Below are 26162 nucleotides of genomic sequence, written 5' to 3'. Positions count from 1 at the left end.
AGGTGGAATTATTACTGAAGTTCATCATGAAAGCAGCAAACATCAAAATAATTAATGAGAGTTGTTTGAGCTTTCTTTACGCACCTTCGAGCGAGCGGGATTGGGAGATGCTGCCAAGCAGAGGTGCTTGGCAGCGGTGCCGAGCGCATCTCGGCCGTCCAAAAGTGTTTTGGATGGCCCGGATGTAAAGGTACCGAACGAATTTAAAAAAAAAAAAAAAGAAAAGGAAAAAGATGTTTCGATTCGGGCCGTTGATTCCGAGATGAACGGCCGGATTGGCCGCTCGGCACCCGCTCGGCAGGGGTGCCGCTCGGCAGGAGCAAGACCGGAAGCCCACTTGAGCGACGATTCGAAATATATATTATAAAAGTAAGAGAATGTCTATTTGAACTATGGACAAGAAATTTATTGGGCGACTAGATATTTAGTGCAACAGTGACTTCTGGTTTGATAACAAGAGAAAGAGACGCTACTTTGCAATTGTAGTGGTTTCCCCATTTCGCAATTCATAATTTGAGAGTGTCCGAGTGCAAAATGCTTTTCCCAATTTTCCAAAAGCTAGTTTGCTTTTCCCCACCATGATAAGTACCATTAGATTCCAAATTGCCTCCTTGTAGAAATCTATCTTTTGGGGATCACTCTTACTTTCTGCTCAAGCATCTTATCCCTCAATCTTTCCTCTTTGTATGCCTTTCCATTCCTCTCAAATCTATCCGCCCCAGGAAAAATTTCAACTTCAGTGGCTAAACATAAAAATCACGGTCTCTCGTTGTTGGGCGGAAGCCAAGTGGGCCAAGTCTAGCATCCTGTCGGGGTGAAGGCCAGGTGGGGCAAGGCTTAGTTGGTGCCGCAATAAGGTAATAAGAAAATAAAGTTGAACCTTCACTAACACCTGCGGGATTTGGTGAGATGGTAAGCTTTTGATTCTAATAAGTGGTATCAGAGCCAATGTCAAGGGTCAATTCTCTTATATCACACTGCTAGCAAGCAGATGCCAGAGGGGAGATTGCTGGGCGGAGGCTAGGTGGGCCAAGTCCAACATTCTACTGGGGCGGAGGCCAAGTGGGCCAAGTCTTAGTTCACCTGTTGACACTTGGGCATGACAAGGGAATAACAAAATAAATTTGCCCCTTCACTAACACTTGCGGATTTTGGCGTGATGGTAAGTACTTGATCCTAACATTAGTTTCCTGCATCATTTCCACTACCTTGTTCAAATATAGACCTTTCTTAGTTTACAATACAAATATCCAAAGCAAATAAAAAGATACGTATATCCAAAGCAGATAAAAAGATACGAATATCCAAAGCAAATAAAAAGATACGTATATATGCGAATATCCAAAACAGATAAAAAGATACGTATATCCAAAGCAGATAAAAAGATACGTATATATGCGAATATCTATAGAAAATATACATCCATCTGTCAAAACATTTGACAGTGAATTGCAAAGGTATCATATATAGTACATTCCAATAGTCATAGCTTTGTAACAGTTTTTAGAGAATGGGCACGATCCTCCATCCCCGAAAGTCCTTATTCCTCTGTCCCAATACACTCCAAACCGTACGATTGTTCTCCAAAATTGTCATGCTTCAGTATTCCTACCACATCGGGCGGTTGAAAATGCATTCGGACACCTGGGAAGGAATTTTTTGAGGACAAAGGATACTGAGTTTAGAGTATTTCATTGCAAAATCAAACAATCGCAGAATTGACCTCATTACTAGCCTCTTTTTCCATAGTTTCCATAATACCCTGGAGCTCCTGAACAACATCTTTCATGCTAGGCCTGTCCCCTTTCTTCTCTCTCAAACAGGTGAGCGCGAGTTCAGAGAAAATCTTCACACTTGTCATTACCTTAGCCGGAGTTCCCTCTCCAAACAAATCTCGGTCCACAACTTCCATAATCGAACCGCCAGTCACTCTTTGACTCACATAAATGGCCAGGTTCACATCATCTTCGTTACGAGTGAAGTCAATAGCCTTTTGGGAGGTCAAAAGTTCAAGCAAAACAACCCCATAGCTATAAACATCACTCTTATCAGTTAATTGGTAGTTCCGGTAGTACTCAGGGTCCAAGTACCCTAATGTTCCCTGAGCACAAGTGGACACGTGGCTCAGCCCTGGGCGAGCCAACCGAGAGAGCCCAAAATCTGCAACTTTTACATTGAAATCATCGTCCAAGAGTATATTTGTTGACTTGACATCTCTATGGTAGATAGGCGTGTGAGCTGCAGAGTGTAGATATGCCAATGCTTCAGCAGTTTGTAAAGCGATACTAACCCTAGTTTTCCAATCCAAAAAGACCATGCGCTTGCGATGTAAATGATCGTGAAGGGTCCCGTTGGAGATGTACTCGTAGATCATCAACGGCTGCTGGGATTCCACACAACAACCCATGAGCCTAACAAGGTTCTTGTGATTCACTTGAGCAAGAATCCCAACTTCATTGAGAACTTGTTGTGTGCTTTTGATGTCACCCACTTTCGCTGATTTAACAGCCACAACAGTCCCATCGTGAAGCTCGCCTTTATAGACTTCTCCAAATCCACCACTCCCCAAGATCCTGTCTCTGGCGAACCCATTTGTCGCTTTCTTCACCTCTTTTAAGCTAAACAACCTTGAAGGTTTCCCACCATTGCTCGACTTCAACATGTCTTCTCTTGCCTTTGCCAGCTTTGCCCGGTTCGAACACTTGATGGATTTTTTCACCATAATTGCACCCAGTACACCTGCGAGAGCAAAGAAAGACACAACTCCGATTGAAACCTTCATTTGAAGTCTGGATTTTGGAATCTTCTTTTTTGAGCAAGTACTGAGGGTATAGTTCCAATAATGCCCTTTCCTGCAAAGGCAACGGAAAAGAGTACCATTTTCACTGGTAGGTGAACACTTGGAAGCCCCAGAACAATCAAGTGGGTTTTTACAAGGTGGTTCCAGTGGAGGAGCCCATTGAATTTCCAACCCTTCTTCCCATTGATTTGGAGGTTTCTCCGGATCCAGGTGAAGTATGCTTCTAAAACCTCTGCAACCGGAAGTATGGAGTCTTATCTTGTATGCTGACGGCGTTCCACCTGCAAGAAAGGTACAACACGGGTCTAACCCGCTTGCACACTGAAGTGCGCGCTTTTTGTCAACATATCCTGAGTTTTCCAGGTACAGGTGGCAGAGACTAGAGGAAGTGCAATTTAGAGGAGAGATCATGAGACGCGGTGAGCAGTTGAAGAGGAAGATGGTGTTGGACGAAGTGACGTTGAAGGGGAGGGACTGGTTTAGCCAGAGCCCCTCACTCACGGGCATGTCTTGAGTTACACATGTACCGGGCAGCCACGGTGATGGTTGTACCACCATGCGTTGAATGGAAGCAAAAATTGTTAGAATGAGGTACGAACTTCCATTAAGCGCGTCAAAGTAGAGTTTGCGAGAAAGGGGATCGCAGCGGATTGAATAATCGGGATCACCACAATTTGGTTTGGTGCTTAGAGGATATGGGACTTGTATGGAGCCACAATTTGGGCAAGTCTTTTGGGAGGAAGAGGAATTAAGAAAGTAAAGCAGAAAGAAAAGAGAGGTACAAAGAAGTGGGGGCTTCACATTGGGTTTGGTCATATTGACCGGAAGAACAAAGGAGAGGAGTTAAAAAAGATTGTGGAACAAAGAGGAAGGAAGATGGGTAAATAAAGGCTGTGGAAAGGAGAATAAAGTGGTTGAAATGGGAATTTACAAAGTGGCTTCAAGAATCTGTGTTAAAATAGAAGAAAAAAACTACACCACTTTTGGTGCTTCTAGGATGTTGGATTCCTGCTGTGTGGACTACACAGAGAATGAAAAACTAGCTTATTAGCTTTTATATGTGGAACAGGTTTACCAGAACAGGCAATACCTATTAGATAAGGGATTCTCTTCCCCAATAAATAATAACCCACCAACAACTCTAAGGGGTTCTTGATTTTAAGGGTGAAAAAAATCTAGAAGTTTAGAAAGGAGCACGAATCATGACAAATAAGGAAATATTCAAATCTGAAGTTATTGAGTGCTGCAGGATAATGGCAATCACAATACAAAAATTCTTACTTCCTATAATATTATAATATTATAAGTATGTGCGGATCATTCATGACAATTGTTGAATCTACAGTAGCAAGAGCAAGCACTTGAACAATATTATACTGCATGACACAACCTATTGTTTTACCATCACAATCACAAAATAAAATTAGAGTCAGCATAAGTATCTACTTATTCAGCACTTCAAGCTGAAGCAACAAACAACTCAACAAATTCATTTGTTTCAAGTTCAATTCTATAACTTCGATGTTATTACAAGTTTTTAGTTTTCATTGCTATCAATTAAACTTTTCCTGATACTATTTTCATTGTCCAGTGTTACACTTGCCTACTCATTATAAATTTTGTTCTCGAGACAGTATGAAGCTAATAATTTCATAATCGCAGAGTGTCATACGAATATATTAAAGCACATTTTCCACCCAAGAACAAATTAAAAGCGGAATATAGGTCCCACTTCGAAGAAAAGCAGGTTTACGAATTGAAATTCGTGGAAAGTTGTGGGTGCACCAAATGGCCAAAGGTAAGATAACATAATTAAGTTTATCCTTAACAATGTAAAATGAGACCTAAAGAAGAAAACAATACATGAATCATACCAGAAGTGTTAACATATGTGCTTCTCAGAATCCATATTACACACCCAAACAGGCTTCCTTTGATTGATTGCCGGTAGTTCAAGGTCCAACTGCAGATTCCCACCGCCACCACACAAAAATTTAAATAAACGAAAGAAAAGAAAAAGAGTTCAAGATTAATTGAATAAATGCAACATCAAAGTGTCGCTAATAATATAGCTACACATGAAAGAGCGGAATAATGTCTCCTCAATAGCCTGACACATATATTATTGAAAGAGTATGTGACGAAGAATTAGAAATAGTGTGATGAGGATTTAGAAGGCTCTGGATGTCCAAACTGAAAAGCTACTTCTGAACAAAGAAAAAACTTTCCATGCAAATTGAGTTCTAAGTTAGTTAACAGCTTCTGCTTCGTTTCTGCTACCTGAGCATTTTTATTAACGCAGAATGTGATACCAATGTAATAAGGCAGATTTTCCTAGAAAAAATGAAAAACAGGTTTACTATTTGAAATTCATGGAAAGTTGTCTGCTTCTGCTTTTGGTGCACCAAATGGCCGAAGGTAAGATAACATAGTTTATCCTGAACAATGTTACATGAGACCTGAAGAAGAAAACCATACATGAGTTCGAGCACCAGGAACAGATTTACACATCACTGGTGTGATATATAAATCATACCAGTAAGTTTTAACATATCTGCTTCTCAGAATCCATATTACACAGGCTTCGTTTGATTGACGGCCACTAGTTCCAGGTTCAACTGCAGATCCCCACCACTACCACGAAAAAAGAAACGAAAGAAAAGGAACAATGTGAAAAGAAATAGAGAATAAGATGCGAACACGAAAGAGTAGAGATAAAAAGAGGCAGTGGTAGGACACTAATAAAAGTGAAAGGGATATTACACTAAGTTAACCGGAGAGCTAAGATTAATTGCATAAATGCAACATGAAAGTGTCGCTAATAATAGCGAAAGAGCAGAAAAATGTCTCCTCAATAGCCGGACGAAGAATAACAAACAATGTGATGAGGATTTAGAAGGCTCTGGATGTCCAAACTGACAAGCTACTTCTGAAAAAAGAAAAACCTTTCCATGCAAATTGAGTTCTAAGTTAGTTAACAGCTTCTGCTTCGTTTCTGCTACCGAAGCATTTTTCTTTTCCACATTCCACCCACTTATCATATCCAATGGCTTTACTCTCATAATTTCTAACTTCAAAGCTAGTTAACCAAAAGCAAAGTGAGCTCAAAGCCACATGTAAGTGATACTAAATTATGTACCGTAAGCGTAGAGTCAAACGTAAAATTTGTTGCCTTTGTGGAATATGAAAGCTAAAGAATCTCATGCATATGTTTATATTGGCCAAAATATATTGTAATCAAAATGATAATCACCAGCTGATCGAACAAGATTCGAGGGGACCATCAAAAATGCAGTCAAGAACATTGAAAAGTGAGGATATTTGAACCAGCTGAACTATCCTATTTTGTGGTATCCTGTGGATTTCAATAAAGGGTACCTTTACCAAAAGGAGATTAGGACACACAAGCTGGAACCCCCACACCACCACTCGGTAGATTTCGTCAAACACCAAATCCCATGCCTAATTAATTTACAACTTCTAGCTATCAATCCTGGGGGAATGGAGTATCAATTGTAACAATTTACATAGCATTAACCAGTGTCTTAACTATAATGAGACAAATCAAAAGGCTCCCTGCAGTCATCTGCTTGCGCAAAAACCCGCCTTTACAAGTTAGTCACATTAACAGACTCATTGCAGAAAATGAAAGCTCCTTTAACCAGAGGAACTTCAGTACTAAACGAAATTAACAAGGATCTTCATTACTGTTTGCAGTTAACTCTGCTGGGAGTCTATATGGATGGCAGATTGATCCATCATTTATTTCTCATTTGCATGATTACACGGACACGCATCACAATCATGAGATTGTTTAAACTAATCAGTTACACTGAGTATATACCTCCTATTAATTAGTAAAAATAGCAAAGCCAATGGTATTTGCTTCCATAACTTCTTCAACTCAAGGCCCAGCTACATAATAGCTTTTCTAACAAGGGAATATCTGCGCCCAAATTAAAGAAGCATAAGAATTCTTTGAAAAGATATACCAACTTATTAGCAGTGTTTTGTTTTTTCGAGAAGAAAACAAAACAGGGCTATCGTCAAAACAAAAAAGAAGTCCACAATTCTTAAATACAGTTACAAAATGATTAGAAATCAAAAGTTGATGCCCTAGATTTTTCAGGGCAATATCCTTTGATGATAGAGTTTATTTGGAGTTAATCCTCTCATGTACTTTATTATTTTTGCATAACCAATTCAAATAGCCATTAATTCCAGCCCATTTCAGGTCAAGTATATTAAGAATTGTCACCATGGGTATGTACATATTGTTGCATCCTCTTTGTAGCTTTGAACTAAATTGAGCCTCAATAAGTTGGCACTAGTACATCCATTCAAGCTTTATCTAACCTAAGAAATTAACGGAAGTCAGGATCCTTGGGCTTTGAATTTCGACAAAGAACATCATGGCAATGGGTGTTAGAATTTCCAGTCGGCATTCTTGCTCTCTGATCAGTACAAAAGTTACAGAAGATTAGCCCTAACTTTTTTCTACTCGAAGGTTGGAATTTAATTGACATGTAGTGCAATAAAACAGGTCATTAATCACTGGTTTCAAAAATAAGAAAAATGCAATATATAGATATTGTCAACAGTGAAAAGGCCTGGGAGCAACGGAGTAATGTTGAAACCAAAAAAAAAAAAACGAAAAACCTGCCTCTCGAAAAGAACCATCACCACCACCCATGGGCTTGCCCCGCGGAAGGGGAAGGGCCCTTACCTAGCTTTGGGTAGGGCTCGACTCCTCTTCAAAGTTGGAACCGCAAATTACCTGGCAGGTCAGGCAGTGCTTTGTTTCTGATATGGGTGGTCCAAGTGGCCCTTCTGCGGGTGGTTCATTTGTTAAAGAAAATAGGGGAACTTAATTAGCCATTCTTTTTACCTTACTTATTTAGGTACTCATTCTAATCATAATCTGTTTAAATACTTATTTTTTCATTCTCAAATTCAATTAAATCCTAAACTACCCTTTCTTTCTCCTAATTTTTAAAATCTTTCTTCTTCTTTTTTCCTTTTCTAATTATCTCAATTCTCTCCTCTTTCAAACATTTCTCTCACCTAATCTTTTGAATTTTCTCTCTCTCCAAATCTTCTTCCTAATATTAAGAAAGCACGACTCTTACAAAACGAATGTGTAAGCCAGAAAACATGGCAAAACATGATCAATTCACAAAACATGACAAAACCTGATTGAGGTAGATGAACAAAACAAGATCAATTAAAAAATATGACAAAATCGGAAAACATGGCAAGTTTTGAGAAGTGTAGGTTTCGATCGAGGTAGATGAACAAAACATGATCAAATAAAAAATATGACAAAAATAAAAAAACATGACAAGTTTTGAGAAGTGTAGGTTTCAATCGAGGTAGATGAACAAAACATCATCAATTCACAAATATGACAAAAATCGAAAAACATAATACCTAAAACTGATATTTCAGCAACGGAATCTGGTAACCGGTGGCGATTAAGAGGACGGAAGCGATGTGATAACTCTTATTTGCGTAACACTAATGAACATGATGAATTTGCAAACACTAGTGATAAACATGAGAACATTAGAGATCCATACTGATTACCCATACACATCATGAAAATCATGACAATTTTTTGCAAATTGGAGAACCATTTAATCATGTGTGGAGAAAATCAAAACCCACAAGGTTCGTTTGATCAAAACCCACAAATCTATGATAAAACCCCCCAAATCTCTGTAAACGTAGAAACCAAAGAAAAAATGTCAGATTTGAACTCTCTGACGTATGTAAAAGTGAATGACAAAAACACTGGTATTTCATATGGCGGTAGTGGCGGCAAGAGGTGTAGGAGTGAGAAAGAACGATAGGCGGAGGAGGAAAAGAGGTCGGTTGCGAGAATGGAAGCTTTGACAACAGTGTGGTCGGCGACAATGGTGTTAGGTTGGTTGGCTTCTTGGATTCAAAAACTACCCGTTTTCAACGTTATCCTTCAAAATCATCGTCTGTCGGAATCTTGTCGTCAGACTTCAAATCGCCTCTTTTCTTCTGCTTCATCTTATTTTCGTGTATTTGGGATTACAGTGGTTTGAAAATTTCTCAAAATGGTGTTTCCGTCCTTTTTGTCAGTGATTTTCTCATGTCACAACTGAAAGGAAGAGGGGGACGGGAGATTTGGAATGGGATTATACCTGATCCCTCAATTTGTGGGAGATGGTAACGTCATATATATCTACACACACACACACACACACACACACACACACATATATATATATATATATATATAACAATATCGATATATCGATATTAATATATAACTAGGGGTATAATAGGATAAGAATATATTTTAAGGATGGGGACTTAAGTATTCAAACCCATATGGATGGACACCTAAATAATTCTTCCATATAGGATGCCTATTTAATTTCTCCAAAAAAAAAATCACCACTCCTTCCCTCAATATGTAAACATAGTGTGGGGTACCTTTTTCTGTAACCACGATAACCTTTCACTTTTTTTTTTTGTCAAATGATAGGATACTTCATTGATAATAATGAAGATAATAGATAGAATGGGAAGCCATCCCAAGAGAGGAGATATAGCAACCACAAAGGAGGCCTAAACACCATGCAAAATATTCAGGACCTTGCACAACCAAATGCGCAAAACAGAAGGAGCATATTTCCAATCAGCGCAACACCAAACAAGCAACCAACAAAACATCCACATAGGGGTGAGGGAAGCCCACACTACAGGAGAGAAAATAGGAAGAAACAAAAGCATCAACAACAAAAAAAACATTACAATTGACCCACACCCCTAAAATCAGCCACCCAAAAACGTCGGTCAAGACCACGGCCGAAACCTCAATCATCACAGTAGCCATACCCCACCATACAGTGGCATCAACTGCTACCTCTGTCCCAATAAACTACGATCTCATCAAGGCTCGAATCTATCCGCCGCCTGTTAGTTTTTTCCTATTAGTGTGGCCCACTAGCCTCCACGTTTTTTCCTTTTAGTGCGGCCCACTAGCCTCCACGTTTTGTGCATGTGGGACTCCACTATGAGATAAGCCAATAAAAGTGATATGGTTCGTTAACATAACTAATTAGAATTATAGATTAAAGAAAATTTTTGATAATTAAAGAGACCTTGATGGACTAGGTGTCTTTTTAGTAATTATCTCTAAGGCCCTCTTCTCTCCTCTATAAAAGGAGAAATACCCACCCCTTAGTCTTACGATTTTTCCATCACTTAAAGTTATTGGGTTATTCTAGAAAAGTAAAGACAGAGAGAAGAAGGTGAGCCAAGAATTAAGGTGTTTTTAATTAAAAGGTTTGTTCCTTCTAATCCCGATGGCCGCCAAAGGTATGTTTAATTTATTATTCTTGAGATGTATTGAATTCAAGATCCTATTATATCTGTTTTTGCATAATAGATTAAATATAGATATAGATTTGCAATTGGTATCAGAGCATGGTTTTCAGAATCAATACATCTTGAAATAAAATTACTACCTCAAACATACTATTACGTGTTTGATTAAAGTTTTGGTTGAAATTGATTAGCCCATATGGTGAACTAGTAAATAGGTGTTGTAACTTGACGGCAGATTTTATGCTACTATATTTTGTGATAGATGTCGATTTTCGTCTTCGCATATCACGTTTTTGGGATGCCTGTGAAAATTATTCTCTTTTCTTACGAAAATATTACTGTCATAATTCACGGATTAATATAGTTTGCATAATTCCTTTTTGTTGGTTGCTAATAATGCTTCGATCAGTGTGGAACATGATCAATCTCGACATGGCATTTGTTTATTGATTTCATAGTTCACGAGTAAACTTTTTTGTTTCGAAAAGTTTTACTGGCATGAGTTAATGTTGTTAGGTGAACTAGTATATTATTTTAGCCCTTAAATATGTATAGTTCACTTCTTTTTAATGCTACTGGTTGCATGATGATTGGGTAAACCAGTTTATGCAAAATTGATTGAATCTCTAGTGATTAAGTTGCCGATTTTTGATCATGATTAGTGGACCGAAAGAAAATCACATACATGCATGCATCTTTTATGTAATCATGATTTTGTTTTTATGCGTTCAGTAATAGAAATAAAAAATCATAACCACATGCTTGCAAATTAATCTATTTTTGTAAGATTATGTTTTCTTACTAATGTATGATTGTTTTGAAGCACTTAATTGGAAAAGTTTTTTTTCTATTACCGTGTCATTGTATATGTGAGAGTTATGGTTAGATTAAATGTCATTGAATGGATTATCAAGCACATAAAAGAATACTTGGTTGTGTATATTTGTTTTTATTAGAAGTGATTGAGTAAAAGAATGACATCAGCATAATTCGAATAAAATAATAGAGTATATCATTGGTTAGTTTGATACTCATACGAGTTACTAATTTGGTAGTCACCAAAGTGACCTTGGTTAGTGAACCTTATGAATATTGAACTACATTAAAGTTTGGGAAAAATTCAAAAAAACTGTTGACCTTACACCGCAATGTTCCATAGGCTTCCAAATTTAACGTATTTTCAATTTAACCTCCAAAGTTTACAAAAAAAACTTACAATTAAGCCTTTGCCGTCATCTTCCGTCAAGTTACAAACAGAATTGTGAAATTTGTACTGTTCATCCAAGGTTTAATATTTATTTGGACCCATTACGAATCCTATAAAGATGATTCAAACTGCAAGTCATTCTTAAAATGTAGTTTTATAGGTTCCTTAAAAAAATTAGCCCAATCCGATATCAGTAGGGTTCTCATATGAGTTAGGGCTCTCTTAGGGTACTCATTGAAAAGTCTTCATTATGATTTATGACCATTTAGGATAAAATTATCAGAAAAATCAAATCTTCACACCGGTTCAAACAGATTTAAAATTAGAGCACTTAATTTTTTTTATCCGGTTCAATCTGTTTGTGAATTTTTTTTAAAAATATGGTTAAAAAATTAAGTGCTCCAATTTTCAATCTGTTTGAACCGGTGCGAAGATTTTATTTTTCTGATCATTTTATCCTAAATGATCATAATGAATTTTTAGCTCGAAAACCTTTCAATGAGCACCCTAAGAGAGCCCTAACTCATATGAAAGCCCTACCGAAATCGCATTGGGCTAATTTTTTTAGGAACCTATAAAATTACATTTTAAGAATGACTTGCAGTTTGAATTATGCCGTATGCCATGCCGGCTAATTGTCAGTGGATGAAAGCATGGTATGTGGGACACCTTATCTTAGGTTCATGGGATATGGCAGACGTGTCACTGCATGTGATGTGATTACATTCATATTGTTGTGCATTGATTATTATTGCTCAGTTGGGTGGATATGTTGGTTATAACTGTTATATGCATTCTAGTATTTCAGTTACATTGGTGATGTGTATTCATATTGATATTCCTTCGAGTATTGTGGTATTATGTTGAGCATTTCTATATCTCACACACTCTGACTTTCCTTTTTGGTCTGCCAAGTAGCAGGTTGCTTAAAGTGGATCCACTACCGGTCGTCGTGTTGAGGTGTTTTGCTAACGTTAGGTGCGGTTTTGGTTACATTATTGTCGAGTGCCTTAACTGGTACAAAACTTAATTTGTAAGGAGTTGTAGTTAAGGATAGTTAAAGTTTTTAAATTGTATAGGTTGTAATTAAGTTTGGTCGATGGTTGACGATCTATTTGAGGTTAGCCTTGAACGTTGTGGATGGTCGAGTTTGTTGTAGGTGATTGATGATGAAGTTGGTTTGTTCAAGTTGTAAGTAAGTCGTTGGTGGATGTGTTGTAGTATAGAATTTTTAAAGTACTCTAATGCAGATGTTGTTTCTTGGTTGTGCGATGTCATTGTTGATTGGGCAATATGTTGACTCTTTTTTTTTTGTTAAGATGATAAGTCTTCCGCTGGGTGTTTAGTTCTGACAGGTTGTGAGGTGTGGTTTGATTTTCTGCGTGGAATGCCACGTGGTCGTGCCGACTTGGGCTCACTTTAGATGCCGTTTACGGGGCGGAGCGTGACAGCTTGGTATCAGAGCTAGTACTTTCTAATCTCTGTGTTGAGAGTCGATTGGGGGTTTTGGTAGTGGACTATATGGTATTGTGTCTGTCGAGTAGGAGTTAGTGGGTGACTAACGTGTGCGTATTTAATACTTAGCACTATGTTGTTGGTGGTGGTTTGAATTGTTGAAACATGTTATTGATATGACTCAGTACATGGAGCTATAAATGGTAAGTATTCCATGGTAGATTGCACAGGCACATGCGATGCGATGTCTCATGTGGATCTTGTTCAAAGTGTTAGAGGTAAAGAGATTTGAGAGTTTATGGCGTTATGGAGAGTATGTGCTTATGTATGTCAATGAACGCAGGTTTTGCTAGATATGGTGACAGGTATATTCAATATTGTATGATGTCAAGTGTAGGTAGCAGTGGATGCAGGGTTAAACTTATTAACTGTGTTATCTATATACCTAGCGTACACTTAGAATAATTATGTGCTTTTATAAGAAGTGATTTGCATTGTGGTGAGAAAAGATGTATTGTTATATAATATATCAACCTAGCTATAGTCTAAATTGGCAGTGAGAAGATTCTTGAGAGTTGAAAAGTTATGGACTAGTGAGAACTAATTCGAATTCAAAATATTAGCATCAAGGTTATAGGTTTTGTGGTGAATTTGAGGAGACATTGAAAAATGGGTGTGTGTTTTTAGAAGCTATGTTGCTTCATTGATGTGTGGTTAGGTATGTGTGTAATGTGTGCACGCAAATGAGGTGGCACTCACATAGAGATATATTTATTGCTAAATACAATGTGTAAGATGGTTGTTTTTCATCAATTGTGTGGAAAGTATTAACCGTTATAGAAGTTGAAAATTTTTGAAATACGTTGAGCTGGTGTGGAGAACATTGAACATTTTTAAAAAAAATATCGTGGGTATGTACACATCTAGTGTAGTAATGTTTTTGGGCATAGTGCCTAAGGAAATGATGTGTAGATGTGAATACTTTCATTTAATTGAAAGGATCAAATAAGGTGGAAGTTGAGAATCTTACAGATGAGAATTTCGTGTTGCATTGAATTGGGTGTACTCAATAACGTTATAATGTTATTTATGCATACCCAAATGAGTAAAGAATGTGTATCTAATGTTAATATCTACGGATGTTTATGTATTTTAAGTGTCATGTATGGTAGTGTGGATGTAATGAGGTACATTGTTCAAATATTGAAGCATGTACAAAAGGGTTTTATATTTTTTGAAAAGATTTGGAATGTTATATTCAGTAGTTGAGGAATATATATATGTTTGGTATTGAAAGGACTGTAATGACTAATAAAATGAATTTTTACTTGATAGTGAGAATTTGGAGGAGTACAATTTCGGCTTCCAAATCTGTTTTAAAAAAAAAAGGTGAGCAAGCTTATGTCACTTAATGTAGCGTGAATAATATGTTATAATGCTACAAGTACGTTAGTGTGTGGGAGGTGTTTAAGTATGTGGATACATGCCCGGTGAGTACGTAGGTGCATGTGTTATAAGTTGATGAATGAATGTAGATATAAAACACAATAGTTTAGTGTTACGTGAAGATGATTTTTATTGGTTCTATGTGAATTGGTATATGATTTTGGTTATCTATGTGAGATAGGTGATAGTTAAGTATAGTTCTATATCTTATTGCCTGTACGGATGAGTGTGAAAGATATGGTGAGTTAGTTGTCGAATGTAGGGTTAATGGATGAAATGGTTGTCTAATGGTTTGGAGTAGTGAGTTTGGAAGGAATTGAGAGTCGCGTCCTTGGCGACGAGAATTAGTTGAAAAATAGGAGCAGATACAAAAGGTAACTGTAAATGTTGGGTATTACAAAAGGTGAGCTTTGGTTGGGGTTGTTCTATTAACGAGTTTGAATGATACCAGTTTAGGAATACAAATCAGGTTGGGATTGAATTGTGTTGAGGGAATGGACAATATTTATCAACAGTTGCAAGGGTCAAATGGAAAATGGGTTAACTTCGCAGAAGTGAAACTGGGGCAGAGTGCTTGAGTTCTTGAAAAACATTCTAAGAGAATGGAACAGATATAACTTTTATTTGTTATTCGATTTGATAGCATGATCATGCATTGTGGCTTTGTGTTAGAGTCAGTCCAGTCGACTAGAGTGTTAGTGGTGTTGTGATGAAATAGGTAACGTGCCTATCAAATCACGGCACGTCTTGCATATTGTCATATTTGCATGCCATCAATGATATTTATGTTGTGGACTAACCTTGTTTTGAAGGGACACGTTACAACAGAACTGAGTTTGGGCTTTTGAAACGGAATTCGTGGATGGTATTGATTTGACAGTGGGACGTGGAATAATGTTGGGATTTTAGTTGTGATAGAGTGATGGAGAGGATGTTGGGGTTTCTGAATGGGTGCATAAAGAAAGTGGGTTGTGAGTGATGTTAGGGTTAAAGGTGAAATCTTAAGTGATAATTAGGCTACTGTGGTAGCAGGTTTTGTGATGGGTTGATGATTAGGAAGTTAAGTGGATTATCGGTTCGTATTAGTATGTGTTTGATTGGATTGTGTACTAGTATATACAATTTTCTTAAGGCGTTATGTGTGTGATAGGTGTGATTATTTTGGTATATTTGTGTGATGTAATGATAGATTGAACATGATTATATGTTTTTAAAAAAAGTGGTTGCTGAGATTGGGTTTTGTGGGCATGCGTGCCCCTTTTTCTTTCCTAGGAAGGGATTCCGCTCCCCTCCTAAAAGAGAAAAGTGCCGGTTCGCGGGAGCACTTTCAGCTAGACGACAAGCGCTCGTAAAAATACAGAGTCGCGACTCGGGTTTGAAGGTCCGACACCCAAGGAACCGTATTTCGAAGCACTTGTCGCGCTGTTTGATTTGAAAAAGTTAAGGAACCAGTCCGTCATAACCATATCTAGGTTCGGGAGCCAGGTTATGAGAGGGGAAGGGTTTTATGGCACCCCTCTCGCCCAATCCGGAGATCGGTCTCTACTTAGGCATTTGCGAAAGATGTTTGTTTGCAATTCTTTTTGATTAATCAATTCTTTAGCCAATTAGGGCGGAGGAACAGTTAATCGGGGATTAAAACTGTAACATGTTTGCAGGATGTGAATGATAGCATGGATGAGCAGTTAGTATAGGATGAAAATAGACTGCTGTGAGAGTTTAAACAAACTGGGAGGCCCCTGTTTTGGAGTGACGTGCGTAGGAAGAAACCAGTATGCACTGAACAAGTCACTGCATGCTGTTTATTCCTGTGCGCACAACTCCAAGACACGCGCGCGTCGGTGAGCTCAAACCCACAGCTCTTATTCTCAAACCATCTGGGCTCTAGAAGGACCAGTGCACACCCAGGACAAACCACGCAGTTTATAGGCAGCATAATATACAGTTTAAAGGTTGTAAAGCCCTACAAATTAATAAAACACCCCATAAACAGTGTGGAGACAAAACAATGGCCTAAAACTAAGCTACCCGTGCAAGGCCACTCACTGGTCAGAGGCATACTATCGCGCGACGGAGCCAATCTGGCGCGCGAAGATGCGCCCCGGCGCTCTGTCGCGCGACGGAGTGAGTCTAGCGCGCGATGGTGCGCCCTGGCGCACTGTCGCGCGATGGAGCCAGTCTGGCGCTGACCAGTGTTTGGTTTACACATTTCTGGGTTCTGGGACAGGTCCAGAATGATCCCAGGGGTACTCCAAAACAGAAGACATGCAAATTGAACTACGGCTAGCAATTTCTAACAAAGGAAAGCAGTAAACTGGTTATTAACATGCTCAACAGAGTGATCTATACACAAAATAAAGCACAAAACAGTAGGACACCAATCCCCACGTGGTCCATCGCGTGCAGCACCGGAGTGTCGCCCGAGAGAGTGGGACCATCGCGCGCTGGTTCCTACCATGACGGTTTTTGAAACATTGTCAGCTTTAAGACCAGCACTGGTATTGATTACCAGCCGTGGCCCTGCCAGCCCCCCTAAGGGATCAGAACAGAAAGCAGAACAAAGGTAAGCTATACCTTTGGTTGAGGTTGAAAGAGTGTTTGAACTTTGAGGTTTGATTGTTGGAAGCTTTTTGAGTGGTAGAAGCACGGAACAAGATAGCTTGTTGCTTGGTATTTGGGTTTGTATAGAGGATGGTGTGTGTAATTATCCTTTGGACCTCAAAACTTGGAACCTTTTGAAAGAATAACCATGGGGAGTATATATAGGGGGAAATGGTGGATCTGGTTGGTGCCAGGAAAGGAGTTTAGTCACTCCACGAGGCTGGCTGAGAGTTGCATTGGTGGCCAACTATCCTCCTTCAGAAAGATTGGTGGTAGGTTGGACCGTCGCGCGACGGAGTCAGTCTGTCGCGCGATGGTGCGCCCTGGCGCTCTGTCGCGCGATGGAGTGAGTCAGGCGCGCGATAGTGCACCCCGGCGCTCTGTCGCGCGATGGAGTGAGTTGGGCGCGCGATGGTGCGCCCCAGCGCAGGATGGTTGCGCCCTGGCGCGCATCAGTAGGGTTTTTGGTTTTTGAAGTGGCTTAGGCTAGGTTAGATTCAAGGGTTTTGCAAACTCTTAAAGCTCAAACACGCTATCATTCGCAAGGTGTTCTTGATCCATTTCATCATTGGGGAATCAAAAACCGTAAGTAAACTAATCTGGAAGCCCAAATTTGGGTGTCTACAGGTTTAATACTACGCAGAGTAGTAATAATGTGCCAGCTGATAGTATGAGGTTATAACTTACTTTCTTTGAAAGGCAATACTCATATATTGAGAGTGTGCGTTAATATGGAGATCATGATGGTTTAGGAAGTATATACTAATGATGAGATCAATGTTACAAAGAAAATTATTGAGGTTGCGTTATATTGATTTTAATGAGAGTTAGGGAGTTTCTGATTGGAACTTACTCTATTAAAGGATAAACTCATAAGTTTTATTCAGTGGAATTATGAGAAATGATTAAGGAGGTATTACTGTGTACACAAGTTAGGTACTGCGATATAAATTGAGGGTCATGAGCTCACTTTGAGAGGCCCAATCAGTATTGAGTTAATATTTGCGACTCATATAATTATTTTCGTAGAGAGATGTTGTGAAACAATGAAGTTTTAAAATGTGAAACATAAGGGTTTTAATTGCTATACGTGTTGTGTGCATAGAGACATGATTTTAAGTGGAGTTTTGTTTGAAGTTGAAAGAGAGTGAGGGTGGACTACACGATGATGTATTTGAAGGGGTAACTTGTTTGTGGTATTGTATATATGTTATCCTTGCTCTTACATGTTGTTGTGGAATAAAACTGTGTAAGTAATCTAATATTTTTGGTTGTCGCTAGTGTGGGGCGGTTAGTTCTAATTTTGAGGACGAAATTTTCTAAGAGGGGGAGAGTTGTAATACCCGCCCTGAATATTTCGATATTTCAATTACTTTTAATTGAACTATGTGTTTTAGGGGTTTAAATCGTAAACAATAGAACTTGTGAGGGTCCTGTGTGTAATTTGTAATTAGAGCATAAGTTAGGACGTGGTTCCGCTTGCATGTGATAAATTTTTTTGTGCCTTTATATAGCAAAATACCCTAGGGATATTTATCTTTCTTCATACATATCGTGTTTCTACGTAGAGAGAGAGAGAGAGGGGCGGCAGAGGGAAGGAGAAGAAGGAAAAAAAACTAAGGTGCAAGACTGTTCTTCACGAAATTATTCAAGATAACTAGAAAGTTTTTTAATTTCTGGTATTTTTACTGAAGGTTCATTATTGTGTCTATTATATCGTGTTAAATTTTCAGAATTTTTTGAGAAGTTTAGAAAAAGATAAAAATCATAAACCTAACTGTGGTCAGGATTTTATTTTTTTAGTAGACAACTGATAGAGCTGCGTCTTTTATCAATTTTTTTTTAGTTAAGAGATCCTCTTAGTTATGGGTCCTTATGAGTCTAAAAGATTGATAAGTTGGTGATGTTTTGATATTGAAATTACTAAAAAGTATTAAGTATTCGATTTTTAATGAATTTTTAAACACAGACTGTTCTGCTGAAAATTGTGAATCGATGCACAAAAGTTTTGAGTTTGGGGGTGATTTTGATAAGGTTTCTCTATTGTGAAAAATTTGGAAAAAATCAGGGATGAATGTTAGTGTGTGGTAATGGTGTGTACCAAATTTAGAATTTATTAGATGCATATTCTAAATTTGACGGATTTTACAAGTTGATGTGTTCCTGCTGAGTTTTATATTTGCTGCACTGACACATTTTGAGAAAATGATAATATCTTTTAGCTCAAGTATCGGGTTAGCACACGGGTTATTGATTCTGAAACTAGACTCGTATGTCTTTTGGAATATGTAAAGGTTGTGGCTTAATTTGTACCAGGTTAAATCAGTTTTTGATTTGAAGTTGATAGACGTACAGAATCTGTAATCTTGGACAAAATTTTGTGTAATTTTGGACAAGCATAACTTTGTCGTCCAGACTTCGTTTTTAACAAATTTTATATCAAAATTCATGTACCGGAGGTGTACTTTCTAATGGTAGTGGTTTTATGATCTTATTTTAATCCTATAAGAAGTTATAGACAAAATACGATAGGCTGGTTGTAGATTTCAAACTAAATATAGGGGTGATGTGGTATTTGAGTGTTACGCTTGTTTAGGGACACTTATAAACCTTTAAGATGGACATGCTTGTATGCGTTAAGCATCGTCAACCTATTGTTAGTGTTATAGATTATTTTCAGGAGTTGGTGGTAACGTTTAAGCGTTCAATAAACTGATATGGTTAGTTTGTGACTAGGTAACAAGCTAGTCAATTGGAGAGGTTTCGAAACTATAAGTTTGGCGTACCTCGGTCGATACAAAGGTGAGTGTGTTTGATATGGTTATTCTCCATATAATATTCCTGTGGTGGTGAGTGTATATCTTGCTATTCGTGATTAGCTTTCGATATGATTATTTTTAATGAGATGTTGTAGTGATGGGTGTATATCATGCTATTGTTGTTTAGCTTTTGATAAATTGTGAATGTTTACGTGTGAGACACACCATGTCGTAAGCCATATCGTTCAATGGACGATGGTTGGGAGCATAGTGTGTGGGACACGAGATTTGGTTGTGCTATACGTGTTTGATGAAAATACATGCTGATGGGTGTTGATTGAACCTCCGAAAGTTAACGTGTGAGGCATACCATGTCGTATGCCGTGTCGGCTAATTGTCGGTGGATGGGAGCATGGTATGTGGGACACCTTATCTTAGGTTCATGGGATATGGTAGACGTGCCACTGCATATGATGTGATTACATTCATATTGTTGTGCTTGATTATTATTGCTCAGTTGGGTGAATATGTTGGTTATAACTGTTATATACATTCTAGTATTTCAGTTACATTGGTGATATGTATTCATGTTTATATTCCTTCGGATATTGTGGTATTATGTTGAGCATTTCTATATCTCACACATTCTGACTTTTCTTTTTGGTCTGCCAGGTAACAGGTTGCTTAGAATGGGTCCACTACCGGTCATCGTGTTGAGGTGTTTTGTTAGCGTCAGGTGGAGTTTTAGTTACATTGTTGTCGAGTGCCTTAATTGGTACAAAACTTAATTTGTAAGGAGTTGTAGCTAAGGATAGTTAAAGTTTTTAAATTGTATAGATTGTAATTAAGTTTGGTCGATGGTTGACGTTCTATTTGAGGTTAGCCTTAGATGTTGTGGATGGTCGAGTTTGTTGTAGGTGGTTGATGATGAAGTTGGTGTATTCAAGTTGTAAGTAAGTCGTTGGTGGATGTGTTGTAGTATAGAATTTTTAAAATACTCTAATACAGATGTTGTTTCTTGATTGTGCGAAGTCATTGTTGGTTGGTCAATACGTAGACTCATTTTTTTTTGTTCAGGTAATAAGTCTTCCGCCGGTGTTTATTTCTGACAGGTTGTGAGGTGTGGTTTGGTCTTCTGTGTGGAATGTCACCTGGTCGCGCCGACTCGGGCCTACTTTGGGTGCCGTTTGTAGGGCGGGGCGTGACATTCGTGGTGCAGGTTAGGTTAAAGGGAACAAGATTAGATCCAGACGAATAATAGTTCCAAAGGAAGCGGGCCACGTTCATCGGAGCCCCACAATTGGTGAACTCGACGTGGAACACTTCAATCTATAGTGGCTCTAAGAACCCCCCCCCCCCCCCCCCCCACACACACACACACACACCTCTTCTTTTCCTCTCTTTTTCACTCTGAATCAAGCCTCCGTCCGACGAGATGGGAGGAGCTCCCCCTCCTCCGATCAATTCGGTCTCCTCTAAGATCAGAGGAACTTCAACAACTCTCTCTCACGAGCCAGGCTTCATCCCTCCTGGCCCCAATCTCGTGACCCAACGGCCACCCACCATGGTGTAAAATACGCTCGCCTACATCCAAGATGCTCGAGCAACATAAGGAAACAATAAGCACCACCGTTGTTCGGTCAATGACCAAATTGCCCCACCTCTCGAGAACGTTAAAGCCAGAGACAACGTTGTTTTTAGGCAACAAAGGTCCTCGGTCCACCAGCACTTGAGGGGCCAATGAACAAAGAGCCACCAACTAAAAGGTAGCGTGTATACCAACTATTCCAACTCAACAATGTTGTACTGAGGTAACCAAAAAAGAAATGGAGTACATGTTCCCCAAAAAATCTAGGTCCAGCTGTGATGGCCGACCTCCGAAGCTGATTCGCGAGGACCAGCTCAGAAAGTTCATTGAATCTCCTTTCTCAGAAAAAGATCCAGGCCGAGCTTACAAAACATGGAGTACATTTGCCAAAAGACTCACGAAGAATTCTTGGCTGAGCATGAGGCACGAGGCACCCACGCTCCTAACGTCACTCAGAGCGCTCACCTTGCAAAATTTTTCTAAGTATTCTTTTATCTCGGCTACAGCTGACCTCTGCAACGCTGATTCCAGTCACACTCGTGTATCAACCGTCGTACAAGGTTGATCTTTGGTTCGGCTTAGAGATTTTGGCGCTTGTGCCATTGCTTCTACCATTATGATGCCCTTAGAAGCACCCAGAACATATGGTCTGCCGAGCCTAAGACCCTCACTACGACTGGGACTTATGCTTCAGTTCGGCTTGGTAAAACACTAAGGTTGGTCACAGCTCAATTACGCTCACGCTTCGGTGAGTACGCCAACACATCATTTAACAAGTTGTTTTCAGAATAACTTTGGCCAAAGACTGGTACTTTGGCCAAGCCTTTAACCAAAGTGGGGGCTAAGAACAATAATGTCACAACCAAAACATCATAACTGAAAACCTCAAAGGCATCAAAGTAAAAGTGTTGTGGATTTCCTAAGCTGGGAGACACGACCTGGTAGATCGTTCGGTGTCGTCCTCCCAAAAACTATTACATCAAAACCAATTGCCCAAGATTTGCCGAATTCCCTAGCATCAACTATTACACCTAGCACAACAAACTCCAATTGTTCGGAACCGTCCAGCCCAAACAAACGAATTGATCAAAATTTCAAGCAAAAGTGTTCAAGACTTGAGAAAGTTGAGGTTACATAAACTACGGCAACCGACCACCCTAGGAATCGGCGCCTGCAAGGTTTGGTCTACATTTCATACTGATCTTGAGGGTCGACGACAGCTTCATCTTCAAAAGAAAGAAGTGGCTCATATTTGAAAGAAGAGTACGGCAGGGCAATTTTTGGCACCACAAGCGCTGGGATCTAAGCCATAGAAAGACGAATTGTCCTCCAAGTGCAGCATTCCTGCCATGGCTCGGCAACCCGCTTCAGAGCCAAGCTTAAATGCAGCAGGGAACCTCTTGCCTTGTTCACCATGCCCTTGGCCTTTGGCCTGGTATTCCAACCCAGCCTTTTTCATATCCATCGTTGTAGCCCCTCTGATCAACGGCTGTAATCTCTTCATTCCTACTCTTCTTCAGCCTCTCCATCTAAGCCTGAAGCTCGGCCACCTCCTCTCCCTTCATCACGATCTTAGCAAGTTCCTTTTTTAACTTTTCTGCCTCGGCTTGGGAGTCAGCCAGATCATTCTCTAGCTCCTTCACATTCTTTGCAGATGCCTTGTAATCATTTTTGTACCAAGTCCTCTCCATCCTCCGAAATATTGTACTTCCGGATGAACCTCGCATACTTAGTATTGGTTTCGTCAAAATAATGGGCATATGGACACTTCTTTCCCTTATGCAAGACGTCCGGGTCTTCAATTTGGGTCCCCGCAGTAACCGTGCCTCAGGCAGAAGGCGCATACGTGCTGGCTCCAGGCACAAAGTTGTGATTCAGCCTCATCACCCAGCTAAGATTCAGACTGGGTCGATTCCTCAAGTGACAAGGACCTAACCTCGCCTCCATCGTCGGCCAAGCCAATGAAGCTCGGCGACGCGAGAAACTCATTTTCTAGTGGATCAGCTGACATCCTACTAGGCTGGTAGAAGGTGCACCCAAGAGCCTCAAAGACCTCTCTCCCAGCAACCGATCCTCGGACGAAATACCTGACTCCTCTCATGAGTTACTCAAATCAGAGGATATGCTGTGAACTGGGTGAGCCAGACCTAACAGAAGAAAGGAACAAGACAAAGTTTAGAAGTTGAAGGAAGCTTGAAGAAAAGAGACATTCGAGGGTCGGCCTAACCTATTAGCTCATCACGGTCTAAGATCTCAACTCGGTAGAGCAAGAACACAACTAGGCCCATGAAGCACGACAATATCCGCAATGTTTGCTAACAGCCTTCGGCCAACCCTCAATTGCCGGGGCTTTTTAGAGTCCAATCGACTGTTCGGCACTTGCGCCATCAACGGCCTTTGGCCAACCCTTAACCGTTGGGGCTTTCTAGAGTCCAATCGACTGTGCGGTGCTTGTGCCATCAACGGCCTTCGGGCAACCCTCAACCGTCGGGGCTTTTTAGAGTCCAATCAACTGTTCGGCGCTTGCACCATCAACGACCTTCGTATCAAGTCGGCCAACTCTGAAAACCGTTGGGGCTTTTTAGAGTCCACATGACGTTTGGCGTTTGCGCCATCGAAGACCTTCATAACGGTCGGCCAACTTTCTCACGCCGGAGGGCTTTCTAGAATCCGCATGGCATTCGGCCCTTGCACCATCAAAGGCTTTCATTACGGTTCGGTCACTGATATTCAGCCAAACTCATTGTCAACTTCTATTTCTGGTCTTCGTGAGCCCACTAACTATGATCAGGCAATTCTTGACCCGAAATGGAGGGATGCTATGCAAGCTGAACTTGATACCCTTGCTCGCAATAATACTTAGTCTCTTGTTGCTCTACCTGCTTGTCACAAACCCATTGGCTGCAAATGGGTCTACAAAATCAAATACAATTCTGACGAGTCTATTGAACGTTACAAGGCCCGCCTCGTTGCTAATGGTTACACTCAAATTGAAGGAGTTGATTATTTGGAGACTTTCTCTCCCACTGCCAAATTGACCACTGTGCGTTGTCTCTTAGCGGTGACTGCTTCCCGTAATGGGATCCTCCATCAGATAGATGTCCACAACGCCTTTTTGCAAGGCAATCTAGATAAGGTTGTCTATATGGATCTTCCCTCTAGTATTTGCCGACAAGGGGAGACTATGGTACGTCGGCTCAATAAATCATTATATGGTTTGAAACAAGCTTCCCGGAACTAGTTTGCCAAATTTTCTTGTGCTATTCGAAAGGCAGGTTTCACTCAATCAAAGGCCGATTATTCTCTATTTACCAAGTCCGAGAGCAACACATTTACTATAGTACTTATTTATGTGGATGACATTATTGTCACTGGCAATAATGAACAGGCAATCAAGTCTCTCAAAGACTTTCTCTTGCAAACATCAAAGATCTTGGCAATCTCAAATATTTTCTTGGCATTGAATTTCCCGGTCCAAAAAGGGAATTTTCATTTCTCAACGAAAATATGTATTGGATATTCTGAACGATGTGGGATTATTAGGATCTCGTCCCAATTCTTTTCCAATGGAGGCGTATTTGAAACTGAATCCCGACGATGGCTATCCATTACATGATCCAACCAAATACAAAAGATTGGTTGGGAGATTGATTTACCTAACAGTAACATAGCCAGACTTAGTATACTCTGTGCAAATTCTAAGTCAATTTATGTAGAATCCTCGGAAACCTCATTGGGAAGTTGCTCTAAGAGTTTTGCATTTCATTAAAGGGAATCCTAGTCAAGGATTATTCTTTCCTTCATTCAATGATCCTACGTTAAAGGCTTATTGTGATTCAAATTGGGCAGGTTGTGAGACAACTCGACATTTAATTACAGGATTTTGCGTATTTTTGGGAAATTCTTTAATTTCTTGGAAATCAAAGAAACAACCAATGTGGCTCATTCTTCTGCTGAAGTCGAATATCGGGCCATGACTACAACATGTTTGGAAATTACATGGATATGACATATTTTGGAAGATCTCAAAGCTCCACAAAGCCAGTCAGCATCCTTATTTTGTAACAACCAAGCAGCTCTCCACATTGCGAAAAATCCCATTTTTCACCAACGCACGAAACATATAGAGATTGATTTGCCACATTGTTCAGGAAAAATTGCAAGCTGGAGTAATTACACCATCCTATGTTCAGTCAAGATCTCAACGTGCAGACATCTTCACCAAATCTTTGGAAAAGGAACAATTTCAATATTTAAGTGGCAAGTTGGGACTTCATGATATTCACTCTCCAACTTGAGGGGGAGTGTTAGAGGAAAATCCGGTTGCCTAATTGATTGATTGAGGATCCGTCATTGTAGCATAGGAATTAATATTGTATAAGAATATTGTATATTTATTCTTTCCTAATTTAACTTCCTTCCTAGTTTAGCTTCTTTGTATATAAAGGGGTTTGTAACTTTGTATCTCTGTAAAGAATTCATTCAGAAATAAACAATATTCTCTCAATATTTTATTCTCCTAAATTCAACATGGTAACAAAGCTAGGTCTTGGGTGGCCTCACATTGTGTGATCAAGTCTCCGTCGCTCGAGTCAACTCATCAATTCATACCTCCACGTTCATCTGAGCTGTACGTGAGGGGTCGCCTGAGTCAAATCTCCTGGTTTTCTCAATTCGTACCTCCACGTGCATCTGGGCTACACGTGAGGGGGAGTGTTAGACTTGTCCCATATCGCTCATCTAAACCACCCAAACTCGGTTAATAAAATCTAGAGGCTACTCCACCTATTGCCAATTGGTTTTAGGTTGGAACCCTCCAAGAACATTAACAACAGTTTTTGCAACCAAAAAAATTCGGGCTGTGATGAAGAGAGATCATTGATTTTCAATTGGAGCTTTGGGTTGTAGAGAGAGAGAGAGAGAGAGAGAGAGAGAGAGAGA

General features: G+C 39.6%; 1 protein-coding gene across 1 annotated transcript; it reads right to left on the bottom strand.

The window, feature by feature from the left end:
• Window positions 1-1313: 1313 nt before the first annotated feature.
• LOC131324680 (wall-associated receptor kinase-like 20) lies at window positions 1314-7652 on the bottom strand. Its single transcript, XM_058356752.1, has 3 exons — window positions 7460-7652; window positions 5279-5434; window positions 1314-4763 (listed from the first exon to the last, which is right to left on the bottom strand). The coding sequence occupies exon 3, from the start codon at window positions 3614-3616 to the stop codon at window positions 1703-1705; it is 1914 nt and encodes a 637-aa protein (XP_058212735.1). The 5' UTR covers window positions 3617-4763; window positions 5279-5434; window positions 7460-7652; the 3' UTR covers window positions 1314-1702.
• Window positions 7653-26162: the final 18510 nt, after the last annotated feature.

This window comes from Rhododendron vialii, chromosome 4a (assembly GCF_030253575.1).
Source record: "Rhododendron vialii isolate Sample 1 chromosome 4a, ASM3025357v1".
In the NCBI taxonomy this organism is placed as follows: Eukaryota; Viridiplantae; Streptophyta; class Magnoliopsida; order Ericales; family Ericaceae; genus Rhododendron; species Rhododendron vialii.
This window is presented reverse-complemented; position numbering and strand designations above follow the sequence as displayed.

What these genes read in the sequence shown, in the direction of transcription:
- LOC131324680 (XM_058356752.1), bottom strand. Translation starts at nt 3,616, where the DNA reads ATGACCAAACCCAATGTGAAGCCCCCACTTCTTTGTACCTCTCTTTTC.